Source organism: Brachyhypopomus gauderio, chromosome 14 (assembly GCF_052324685.1).
Source record: "Brachyhypopomus gauderio isolate BG-103 chromosome 14, BGAUD_0.2, whole genome shotgun sequence".
Classification (NCBI taxonomy): Eukaryota; Metazoa; Chordata; class Actinopteri; order Gymnotiformes; family Hypopomidae; genus Brachyhypopomus; species Brachyhypopomus gauderio.
The window spans coordinates 17,575,647-17,588,397 of NC_135224.1; the positions used below are offsets into that span (position 1 = coordinate 17,575,647).

At 42.2% G+C, this 12,751-nt stretch overlaps 1 protein-coding gene across 1 annotated transcript; it reads right to left on the reverse strand.

Annotated features, from left to right (window-relative positions):
* Positions 1 to 42: 42 nt before the first annotated feature.
* LOC143475599 (zona pellucida sperm-binding protein 3-like) lies at positions 43 to 2,032 on the reverse strand. Its single transcript, XM_076973482.1, has 8 exons — positions 1,411 to 2,032; positions 1,218 to 1,336; positions 1,041 to 1,144; positions 793 to 970; positions 598 to 715; positions 442 to 527; positions 275 to 366; positions 43 to 148 (listed from the first exon to the last, which is right to left on the reverse strand). Exons 1-8 carry the CDS (start codon positions 1,978 to 1,980, stop codon positions 90 to 92), a joined length of 1,326 nt encoding a protein of 441 aa, XP_076829597.1. The 5' UTR covers positions 1,981 to 2,032; the 3' UTR covers positions 43 to 89.
* Between the last annotated feature and the right edge of the window lie 10,719 nt (positions 2,033 to 12,751).

Consider the following 12,751-nt stretch of genomic DNA (forward strand, 5'->3'; position numbering starts at 1 on the left):
GTCCAATCATATTGTTCATATCATTACACAACACAGGACAGGTTGTGGAGTCAAAGCACAAGGTTTATTTCATTCAAGACATGGGGCAATCAAGCACTCTCCTTAACCATGATTGGACCAAGGATTACTTCTCTTTCCAGCTGTATACCTAAAAAATAAAAAAAATAGGGGGAAGGGGTTTAGGCTCTGCTTGCAAGTCCACATCACCTCTAGTCTAAGCCCCAGACCTTCTCCAAGAAGGATCAGGTACTGGCACAGCATGGCAGGCACGTACCTCCGTCCTCAGACAAATCTCGACCCTTCCGGAAGCTACAGGTGGTGTCACAGCAGCCACAGACCTGGTCGAGACCATATGCTGCAGTCCACCTGTGAAGCCAGAATACCCAAGCTTACGAGCAAGGCCTCACCAGTAACCTGCTGGTTTCAGGAACAGTCACATACCTGTTGCTAGAGAACGAACAAGCTTTGTGCTCAGCATCAGCAGGGTAAGAAGCTGGAGTTGCCTTCATAAAGCATGTGAAGTAGAGCTGGAGCGACAAGGGTTAGTTCAGACAGCCAGTCATTCTAGTCACCCCCCTACCAAACATGGTTACATACCAAACCACTGTTGTCCTGCTGAAACTTGAATGCCTCTAGCTGAAACCTCAGGTGGTCTGCTTCAGTTTGGGGCAGGAAGTGAGACTGGGAACCCGTGAGCTTGGCATCAATCAGGCACCTGCAATCATTTGTGCAGTTAGACCAAAGCTACTTGATCTCCGCAGCCATCACAAAGCCCAGAAGGATGTCACTCACCCATGGTTATCTATGAAGGCATAACTAGGAACTGCATTCACATCAGGAACCACCGTGGCCACACAGGTGTCCAGATACACACGAAGGGGCACATGGTAGAACTGAATTACAGATGCCTCAACACTGATCACATCATGCAGGAAGTACTGGTTGGAGAGCCTTTCAGATGTCCAGTCATCTGGAGAAGAAACCTCATTAGGTCCAGTTCTGGCACTGATCAGCAAGTCTGGTGTAGCCATGGGACAAACCTGTCATGAGCCTCAGGGAGAAGACGAGCTGTTCCTCAGCAACTTGGGTAGAAGCATATGGGATCCAGGCAGGCATCAGAGCATTGCTGCTTACATTGTGGAGCCTGCAAAGCATTTAATGGCAGTCAGATTGAACGAAGCCTTCCAAATACTAAACAGCACATTTGGGTCCAATACCTTGGATAGTGACACTCAATGCGAACCTCAGCACCAACAGTTCTCACAATAGGAGTGTGAGCAAAATTGTGGGGAACATAGCGGACGTAGAAGACGTAGACCAGCTCATCCTGGGTCGTCTGTTAAGAAACAACTGGTGTTATTGCATGCTGGTTTAATGCAGCACTGAAGAATTGACTGCATAGAGACTCACACTGGTAGTACTGTTGCAGCCCTGCAGTTCTGACTGGAAGATGAGGACTTGAGCAGCACGGTCCTCCCCACTGACGGCACAGTTTCCCAGTGTGACCTCAGAGGGATTTATCAGCTCACCAGTACCAAACAGGTCCTTCTTGACCTCCACATGTATGCCAGCCTCACCACACTCTGCTGCTACACTGGCAGCAGGAACAGGGGGGCTCATCTGAAACTGCATTAGTGGCTGTCTTGCTGGCACCTGCGGTTCATTGGGGAAATGCCACGCCACCTGCTTCACAGGTCCCTGCAGTACTTGCTGGGACTGAACGTTGGAAGTCTGCTGTACAGGTACCTGTACAGGATTCCAAGACTGCTGGCTAAATGAGCCTTGTGCAGGCCCTGTGGGGTTAGAAACATGGCTCCCCTGAGAAACCCCTCCAGCAACTTGCCTTATTGCTTGTGGCTGCTGATGAGGTTGTAGTCCAGCTGGAAGTTGAGATTTGAACACTCCTTGTAGTTGTGCATCAGACAACACAAACACACCCAGCAACAGCACCACACCAAGCCCCACTTTATTCAAACCCATTGTTCTTCTACCTAATAAAATAAATACAAAAGCTCACAATAGCAGTCTTGTTTGACCATTCCATTTTATATCTTAAAGGAGGCTTGCAGCCCCACCCCCTCCTAATGAGCTTAACGTCCCTCTGAACCTGATGATGAGGTTAGTACTCTTTCACAGCTGACACAAATCAACACTCCTCACTCTTAAAACCGGTTCTTAAACTGTTGTTTGCGTGGGTGTATGGTTCAATAGAATTGCCCTAAAGAACTATTTTCAGTTCCAGTTAGCAACTTTAAAGAGTGCTCTTGTTTTATTTAATTGATTTAATGTATAATATTGCCATGATTTGCCTTTAAAGTATACCCACACTACAGGATTGGTCTGCTTTTAAATCCAGTTTGCCCATCCTGATTATTACATGATTTCAAAATCATATTTATTCTATTATCTTCCCAATAACCTCATGGTGTACAGAATATATAGTAGTGGGCAAACGTTTTGAGAATGACACAAGGTTTTGAGCAATTTTGCTGCCTCAGGATTTTTTAACCTTATTTCAGATGTTTACATGGTATAAGGATATAATTGATGGTACAATTATAAGCAATACATACATTTATCTTTTTATTGACAAATGCATCCAGTTTAAATAATGAAATCAAAGCATATGATGTTATTTTGACACTTGTAGGATGTAGCAGCATTCAATGGGAAAGAATGAATGATTTACATAACATAGATGGCAAGGACTAAAATGCTCCAAGACAAAGAAGCACCTGCCTGGTTCTTTGTCTATGTGTAGTGTTGGTGCTGTGGGTTCCTGGAGGACTAGAGGGGAGACACCTGCATCTACATCACCAATGAAGCCGTAGTGTGTTTGAATTGTATCTCAATGATGATTCTATTTATGGAAGAATTTTAATTTGTGCATGCGTGTGTTTATGGCAGGGGCATATGCATGGGGAGGGGGGAATTGTTGTGTGGCATATGTAAGTGTGTGTGTGTCACACCTTGCTTCCAGGTGAGGGTAGATATGATCCAACGAGACTGTGGGTTATATTAAAGAGCGATGGCAAGCCACCATAGTCCAGTTGGTGCAAGGGTGTTTTTAATGAACACCCTAAATAACACTGCCACTAACTGAAAATGGCAAAACATACAAAAAAGTACAAACAAACAAAAAAAATCTACTTACATCAACACCTCAACTCATTGGTTCAACTAAAAACCAACCATCTAACAGACCTGGGGCCTCATGTACGAACGGTGCGTACATACAAAAACATCAGGGCCGGCGCCATACTGTGGGGGGGGGGCGTCAAAAAAATTTGGCGTGGCAAATGAAAATTGTTGACGGGGGGGGGGGGGGGGGGGGGGGTAATAATTGGGTCTTAATATTGAGGGGGCGGGACACTTTGCCTGAGGGGGCACCGCCCTCTTTTACTCTCCCGAAAAGTAAAGACTGCTCCAGAGGACTCTTAAGTTGTTAAGAGTTGCCACCAGGGGGCTGAGATGGCACTGAGAAAACAGAGACGCATGTGAACCTTCCAAGAGAGGAAGAATGTCTTGGAAATGTTTGATGACTTTCAATTAATCAAATGATATAGACTGGACAGAGCAGGAATCATCTTTGTCACTGACTTGGTGAGAGATGTCATCTCACCTTCAACTACACGCAGCAGCGCCATCCCAGCTGAATTAAAAGTAGTGCTGATGCCGATTGCTACAGGAAAAATGCAGCAGTGTAGTGCTGATGATTTGGGACCATCGGGAGCACGAGCAGCTTCTTTATTACTGATGCAGTAATTTTGAAGTGACAATTAGCATCACAGTGTTTGTGTGCAAATCTAAATAAATGATAAAAACCTTGTCTTTGAGATATGTTTTAGAATTTCATTAATGCAGAATCTACTCCACAGATCACCACAGTGTCTTCCCCCACATGGACGTAATTTGGGGGGAACATGTCCCCTGCACTTTCAAAAGCCGGTTTTGGTAAACCCCGCACCCCAGTTCTCAAGCCATTTGTGTCCCCCCCCACCTATGAAATCAAAATTTTGTCCATGTTCCCCCATGATATGCTGCACCACCTCACAAAATGCGCTAAAAGGCTTGCCCGGTGGTCCTCTGCCTGAATGTGATTCGGAGAATAGATTCCAGACTATTCTCAGTCCTGGCTCCAAGATGATGGAACGATCTTCCATTAGCTGCTAGGACTGCTAGGACGATTGCTATCTTCAAGCGTAGACTGAAGACTCACCTGTTTGTTGAGTTCTTACCAGAGCACTAACTCAGTTGCTACCACTTGCCGTGTTCTTAAATTGTATGTCTGTCTATGGTTATTTGTGCTTCTTGGCAAATGCCTAACTCGCAAAACACTAGGTAATGATATTGACTCCTGTAGTTTAGTAGTAGTCTGACTCAATGGTGTCTTGAATTCTGGCCTATCTGTACTATTACCTAGGATGTATTCTGTGATCAGAAGCAAAGCACTTTGTAAGTCGCTCTGGATAAGAGCGTCTGCTAAATGCCGTAAATGTAAATGGTTAGAATGTATGCAGTCTCCAAAATAAATCAGAGAAAACATACTGCATATTATTTGCAATTATTTTCTTTTCTTTTATTTCAATTGTGAAATCATTTAGTTTCAAGTATATGAAATGCCAATTTTACTAGACATATATGAACATGTAAAGTGTTATGGTAGGTCAGCCTGGACGCCACCAGAGGGCGCGTATACACACACACCCTCTGTCACTCGCACGCCCACAACCACACGGAGCACACCCTCTCAGTTTTGGTCACTCCTACCTTCCCAATCACCGGAGTACTGACACCGGTCACATAATCAGGTGGTGGTGTATTTATTCCCACAGGTCGCGCTGTCCAGTGCTGCGCATTCAGCCTGCTACCTCTCCTCGCACCGTGGGAGAAAGACCTGCTCTGTATCTACTCGCATTTAAACTCCGTTGTTTATTCTTAGAACTACCTTCGTTATCTTTTTCTGTTCATGTTTATTCTGCCTTGTGGCCTGAGCATTTAAGTTTCACGATAATAAATAAATGAATAATGGATAATAAAACCAGTCACCCTCAGCCTCCTGCTGCTTCTGTTCCAACGTCACATAAAGGACCACAATTGTCCTTGGGTATGAATTTTGTTTGGATATCATAACATAAATAGGTCCAATTTATTCTCCAACTCATTCACAAATATTTTCTTCTTTGTACGTGTTTAATGTGGTTTGTGTGGGGTTCATCATTGAGTCGTGTGCCTGTTGTCACGGGCAAGGAAAGTGCAAAAATAAAGAAGCGATCACACCAGTCTTAGGAAAAAGGGAGATTTAATGGAATAAACCCCATAATTTCCAAATCAAAAAAACAATAAAGGCTGGTAGAAAGATGAGATATAAATACAGACAAATTACCCCCAGATGGCAAACTCCCTAATGGGCCATGCCCTCCTGAGAGATGAACATGACGTCACAACGACAGGACAGACACCTACTGCCACTGCTGATTGCTGGGAGATAGATGGCAGGGGCCCTCCATAACGTGACACCTGTATCATTTCATTTCATCTTGTTGGTGACAACGTAGATTGCACAAGGTGGAGATTTTATAAAGTTAGCTTGCAGGTATGAGTGATTAGACACTGTTTTGTTTGTGCCTAAACGTTTAGATTTTATCTCAAGTTTGCACTTTTATTTACATAACCAAAGGTAAACATTGATGCTTGTTTTAATGAAAGAACAAAGGATCATTGTGTCATACATTTTACATTCTTTGGTGAGCGCAGCAGGGTACATTTGTAATTTGTATCAATGTATGTATAAAATGTGTGGTTTATGTATTTTGAAGTATATAAGGTTTAAGCAGCTATTGCATGTTCAAGAATAAAATATGTTTGGCTTTTGAGCTCACAAAGCGACTGTTTACTGTAAAAAGACCAGCTGTACACATTGTTACTAGCATTACGGTCACAGAACACAAATCGGAAGAGGCAAGCCATAGATTGCGTATTTGTTAGGAATTTTCTACATTTCTGCATACAGGTTTGTCTACATATTGGTCGAACTTAATTATCACGGTTGTTAATTCTCCGATATCAAACATAGATCTTAAAATTAATAAGGCAAACCAGTAGGGAAACTGCTGAGCTATATGAAAATATTGTTTAAAATAATTCATTTCTCTCATACAATTTTGAATCTAAGAAGCTTCGAAATACAAATTACTGTGTACTTGTACAATTTAATCATTCATCTTGAGATGAACGAGATTTAGAAGTGAAACTTTAGATGAACAGAGGTTTAATTGGATATCAAAGTAACTGCAAAATGTGTTGAGATTAAAAAATGTTGATTAAGAAACATTGCTTAAGAGACGATTGCAGGGATATTAATGAATGTGTATTTATAAATTATTTAGAATGTATGTATTTACAGAAAACATTTTGTAGAAGGTGATTAGATTAATAGATTTATTGAGATATTAAACAACTTGTAAACTCTAAAATGTAGTATCAGCAGTGATGTCTTATAGTTACTTATAGTAGCGTTACTCTAATCTAATCTTACCACTTTTTTCAGTAATGAGTAGTATAAGGAGTTACAATTTCCAGTACAGTAATCAGATTAAAGTTACTTATCCAAGTAACTGTGCGTTACTATTTTTATTTTCCTTAAATATAAAATATATTGTTACGAGCTGGTCTAGGACAGACCGCAACATAATATAAAACTAACTGCGTTGGGGTATATCTGGCTTCCTGAGTACATTCTTGTGTGCTTAGATATACTTAATCTCAATAACCAGCGCTAAGTCGTTGTCTTAATCCAAGGCATGCAATTAGACAGAGTCGTAACACTCCCCCACCCAAAATAAAAAAAAACAAAACTCACATTTTGTTTTAATTCATACATGACCTCAGAGTTATTTTAACATTGCTTTCAAATACGTTTAGGACGTCTTATACTCTCGATAAGGTGTCTGCTACGATGTTCTCAGTACCTTTCTTGTGGTGAACCTCCAAATTGAAATCCTGAATCATTAAAAACCATCTCATCAACCGCTGATTTTTATTTCGCATCCTCAAAGTGCTGCAAAGCCATTAAGTGGGCCAAAGCCCCTTTTTCAATAGTGCTATAACCAACCTGATGTCTCAAAAACCTTTTTGAGAAATAACATACAGGATGTTCAACTCCTTGCTCATCGTCCTGTAAGAGAACAGCACCAGCTCCATAAGCACTGGCATCAACATCCAGTTTAAAAGGTTTTGTGAATCAGGAGCAATCAGGACTGGTGTACTGCACAAGAGAGACCTGATGGCCTTAAAAGCATAGTCACAATCTATTAGAGGTGTGCCAAAAAATTGATTCATATATCAAAAATCGATTCTCATTTACTACGATTCAGAATCGATTTTAAATGTCCCAAAATCGATTCTAAGTCGTGGTGAAGTCTCGCGTTACGTAATTACAAAATTACGCGAGACGTTATGCCGCATGTTCTGGGACACATTCATGCGCGGAAAAGGTTCAAAACACATGGAGGAAAGAGATATTCAACCTGTCCGGTCTTCATTTAAGGCAAAAATATGGGTTCATTTTGGTTTTTACCGAATGCCGGGGAAGACCGAACTGGACACAAAGTAGCTCGTGTGCAAGGCTTGTGTAACTCGGTGAGCACGGGAGCGTTAATATAGAGAAGGGTGAGAAATAATATAGAGAAGGATGGACCCAAGTGCCGGCTCGCAAGAGCAAGACGTTTGACACTCGTCAAATATATTAGCGAGAGGGAAACGCGCACAGCGACCCAGAACAAACAAACAAAACAACACGGAAGACTCAACGCGCAAGAGAATAGAAAGCAAAACCGTGAGGGCACGGAGTAAATAGAAACAAAAAACCAATGCGGAAAATACAACGCATGAAAAATAACACTCAACTGTAGTGAGACGGGAGGAAGAAACAAAACAACAACAGTAACTAAAAAACAGCGCGGATAAATGCAACGCGAAAACGAAACCAAGGACACCAGCAGAAGTAACTAGCAAAAAACGCTGCAGCAAAATAAAACCCTTCCCAAAAATAAAGGCAAAACGGATAGGAAGACATACAGGATTGGGAAAACTTGAGATGGGTCAGGAAGCGACGCATAAGATACTCGAATAAGTAAAGAGAAAGCATAACAGAGAGAGGTGGCGAGACACCATTAAACGATAAGCAATCACAGAGAAAGCAGAGACTGGTTGAGAACGTACGGTTACGTCGGTTTAGTCTGGGACTGACTCTGGTGCCCCTAGCGACGGCTGGGGGAACTGCATCCGAGCCAGCCCTGACAGCTCGCAAAATGAAGCTCAAGAATTTTGGTAACAACAAAAACCATTTTATTTTACCAAAGCACTTAATTTTTGTTAATTAAATGTGAAAGACACTTAATTTTCTGTATTTGTCCTTCTGTCTTGCAAAGCAGACTGTAGTAGATCATGCAGATTTTATAGACTGAAGCAGACATTTTTATAAATCAAATAGTTTTTTGAATCGAAAATCGTTTTGAATCGAAAATCGATTTTTGAATTGAATTGTGGCCCCCAAAATCGGAATCGAATCGAATCGTGAGATAGTAAACAATTCCCACCCCTACAATCTATGGTCCATAGCAGTGTCTGTGAATGTTTTAATAAATCAGTCAAGGGTGCAGCCACACTAGCAAAGTTTTTGCAAAACCCACGGTAATACCCTGCCATATCCAAAAATCACCGAAGATCATGTTTTGAAGCGGTACCGGAAAATCAATAATGGCCTGTACTTTGGCTGCAAGAGGACATACTTCACCTTGCCCAACCAGCTTTCCCAAATAAGACACTCTGGCCTTACCAAATTCACACTTTGCAAGATTTAATGTAAGTTTGGCATCTTGTAAATGACTAAAAACCTTTCTGAGGTTCGTCATGTGCTCGTCCCAACTGAATGAATACACCACCACATCATCTAGATATATCTCACAATTTTCCACGTTTGCCAATACTTTCCACATCAATCTCTGGAAAGTCGCAGGTGCATTTCTTAAGCCAAATGGCATTACGGAATATTGAAGGAAATGATCAGGCGTCACAAATGCAGAAATTTCAGAGGCTACAGGGGTTAGAGGAACTTGCCAATACCCCTTTAGTAAATCAAGTTTCGTTACGAATTTAGCTGCTCCAACTCCTCAATGCAATCCTCCATTCTTGGCAAAGGGAAGGAATCCAGTTTAGTAACTGCGTTAACTCTTCGATTGTCAGTACAAAATCTACTAGTACCATCAGGCTTAGGCACTAGTAGACAGGGCGAACTCCAAGAGCTAATGCTAGGTGTAGCCAAACCATTTTCCAAGAGATACTCAACCTCTTTTTGCATTTTCTGGCGTTTTGTGGGATTAAAACGATAAGCATGTTGTTTAATGGGTTGTTGCCCTTGCACATCAATGTCATGATAAAGCCAATCAGTTCGACCAGGAACATCAGAAAATAAAGAAAGGTGAGTATTAATCATATCAATCACATCATCCCGTTCTCTCTCACCAAAATGTAACAACTGGGAGTGTAAAGTAGCCAAGAACTCCGAATTTAATAAGTGAGGAGTAAAAAGACTATCATCACGAAACATGAGATCATCACTGCCAGACTGGTAGTCCAACCTGTTTATTGCCAACGTTGAAGTAACAGGGGTACCGTCAGAAACCTCACATGGTACCCGTTGAACACAAGATTTGAACATATTGATGTGGCAAACACAACTTTTTCTCTGTCGATCTGGTGTGCTGATCACGTAATCAGTATCACTCAATTTACATTCCACCACATATGGACCCGAAAATTTTGCACACAGAGCTGAACCAGGAATAGGCAATAGCACAAGAACCTTGTCTCCCTTACAGAGTTCTCGGTGCACTGACCTTTTATCAAAACGAGCCTTCATGTTTGACTGGACCGATGACAAATTTGCTTTTGCAACATCATTAGCATGATGTAATCGTTCACGGAAATCACTCACGTATTCTAAAATATTACTTCTCTTCTGGTCATCCGCAACCAATTTTTCTCTGAATAGTTTTAATGGCCCACGCACTGAATAACCAAAAATCAAGTCTGCTGGACTAAGTCCCAGAGATTCCTGCACTGATTCTCTTATGACAAATGACAGAAATGGAACACCCTCATCCCATTCTCTACCCGAGGTCAGACAATACTTGCGCAACATGGCTTTAAACGTTTGGTGAAATCGTTCAAGTGCACCCTGAGACTCAGGATAGTAAGCAATTGACATACGATGTTCAATTTGTAACAATCTCATCACCTGATTAAACAAACACGAAGTGAAGTTTGATCCCTGATCAGTCTGAATGCGTTTGGGTAGCCCAAACATAGAGAAGAATCTAACTCTTTCACGATACCTTTTGCTTTCAGGTTGCATAGAGGTATAGCCTCAGGATATCGGGTCGCTGTGCACATGAGAGAAAGCAAATACATATTACCAGACTTGGTTTTAGGTAGGGGTCCAACACAGTCGATAATAAGCTGTTCAAATGGCGCCCCCAACATAGGAATTGGATGGAGTGGAGCCAATGGAATGGTTTGATTTGGTTTACCAGCAATTTGACAGGCATGACATGAACGACAGTAAGCTACAACATCACGTTTCAGACCTGGCCAAAAGAAATAACGCAAGAAGTCGCCGATCAGTCATGTAGTGTTAAAGCCACAACAACAACTGAAAGACTCGTGATTACAGCACAACCAGTCATGTAGTGCGAACGGCACAAAAACCTGACGACTGAAAAGTCGTGTAGTGTGAACCTGGCTTTAGCGCACCATTTTCTTCTCTCCACTACCTCACGTTCAGTAGTGTTGTGTCGTTCGCGAACGATTAGTGAACGAACTGAATCAAATCACTTCCTCAGCTGATTCGTTCCTTTTTCAGTTCAGTACTTGAGCTCAGCAGCGACCGTGCAGGCCGGCAGGGGAACTGCAGTGTGGTCTGTGAATCACCACACAGTTCATGTGCTGAAGGTGTGCTGGAAAATGCGGACCGGATTTTACTCTCACTGGCGAAAACACAGCAAAGACTGGAAGGGATTATCTAAATGGGTGCGGATCGGACTTGAAAAAAAACTGGATCGGGAGTCTGGATCGGCATTTTCTCGTGCCTGCCGATCCGATACGCATTTTTTGCAAATATCAGCGGCCGATCCGATCCAAATATCGGATCGGGATAAGCCTACTACCAGTACAGGTCCCAGTACAGACCACACCACCAACTCCTCCAGTGGTAAGAGACTGTAGCTTCTGTCGTGGTGCCATAATGATGTGTGGCCGGTGTGTCTGTAGGTCACTACATGTATGTGGACAGCTCAAGTGGGCCTGTGGGGAGACAGAACAATACTCCCCTCAGGCAGCAGGGGGCAGTGTTTCACATTCTGGTACCACATGCTTGGTCGCCGAATAAGTAAATAAATGGATATCATATTAAAAACATACTATTCTCTTTCTCTCTCACACTCTTTCTCAGGTCCATTTATAGCACAGGGGAAAAGCTTGGGCGTCTGATGTGGACAGAATCAGGAGACAAAGGTGACATGTGATGGAGGGGCCGAATCCACACTGTTCAGAAAGAGCAGTTCTGGGTACCAAACTTAAACACCCATTTTCATATTAATGATATTAGTAAGATAAGCCTCATATTACTGATATTAATATAAGCCTCATATTACTGATATATCTATAACACACATAACACTTAGCATGTGATGTTCACTTTTGTGTTAGTTTGTGTTTGAGTATCAGAAGTGCAAGGAGTCTAGTGGACATGTAGCGATTGATGACGTTCTCATTACCCAGGGGGCATGTGACCCACAACCCCCCACTACAGGAGACCAGAATGATGGTACAGAATATTCTCACACCAGCCATAAAGATGTAATGAACTCCAGATACATCTATGCAGTTGTTTCCTTTTGCTGATCGGTGTTAATAAGCTGTGTCTGCTCACGTGTTCACTGTGTGAGCTGTAGCAGTAGGAGTGGGAGTTTCAGTGCTGGTGCTGGTGATGGCTGTAGTTGGCACTGTCCTTTATGTGAAACGGAGGAGACACTCAAACAGGTTAGTGGCAGTGATGATAAATGATGACTGTCTTCATAATGTTGATGACAATGGTCTTTAACGCTTATGATTCACAGGTAGTCCATTGAACATGGGTACTGCAGTCCTCATTATAATGCAAATCCTGCAAATCAGGTAAGCCTTTCTATCATCTATGATCATTTTCCTATTCAAAGGCACATCAGTGCTCTGGTTTGTTTCAGCGACCTTTCATTTAAGTGTACAGCGTATTACTAGCAAGTCTTCTTTTTACATGACTCAGAAATCTGAAAGAAATAGAGTCACCTCGACAAATGCTTCAGCAGAAGAAATAGCTGAGCCCACATCTCCAGGGTCCTGCACAATAACGCTACAGTTTCCAGACAAGCACCCCTACCTTGGTTCCATAAAAATGAGAAGTGAACAAAACCTTATTTATCCTGTCATACTTTTTCCTGGTGGAATGTTTAATCTATATGCACCTTTCAAGACACCCAAGGTCACTTTGCAATTTTAACACAGGTACAAGTCTTACATGAACAATCACACATCATCATACACTCTACCAGTATCCACAGCCCCCTGGGTCCAGGAAGGGGAGAGAGGATAGACCCTAGTGACAGAGCACCATGCAACACTGGGCATACAAGCACACACACATTCATGCACA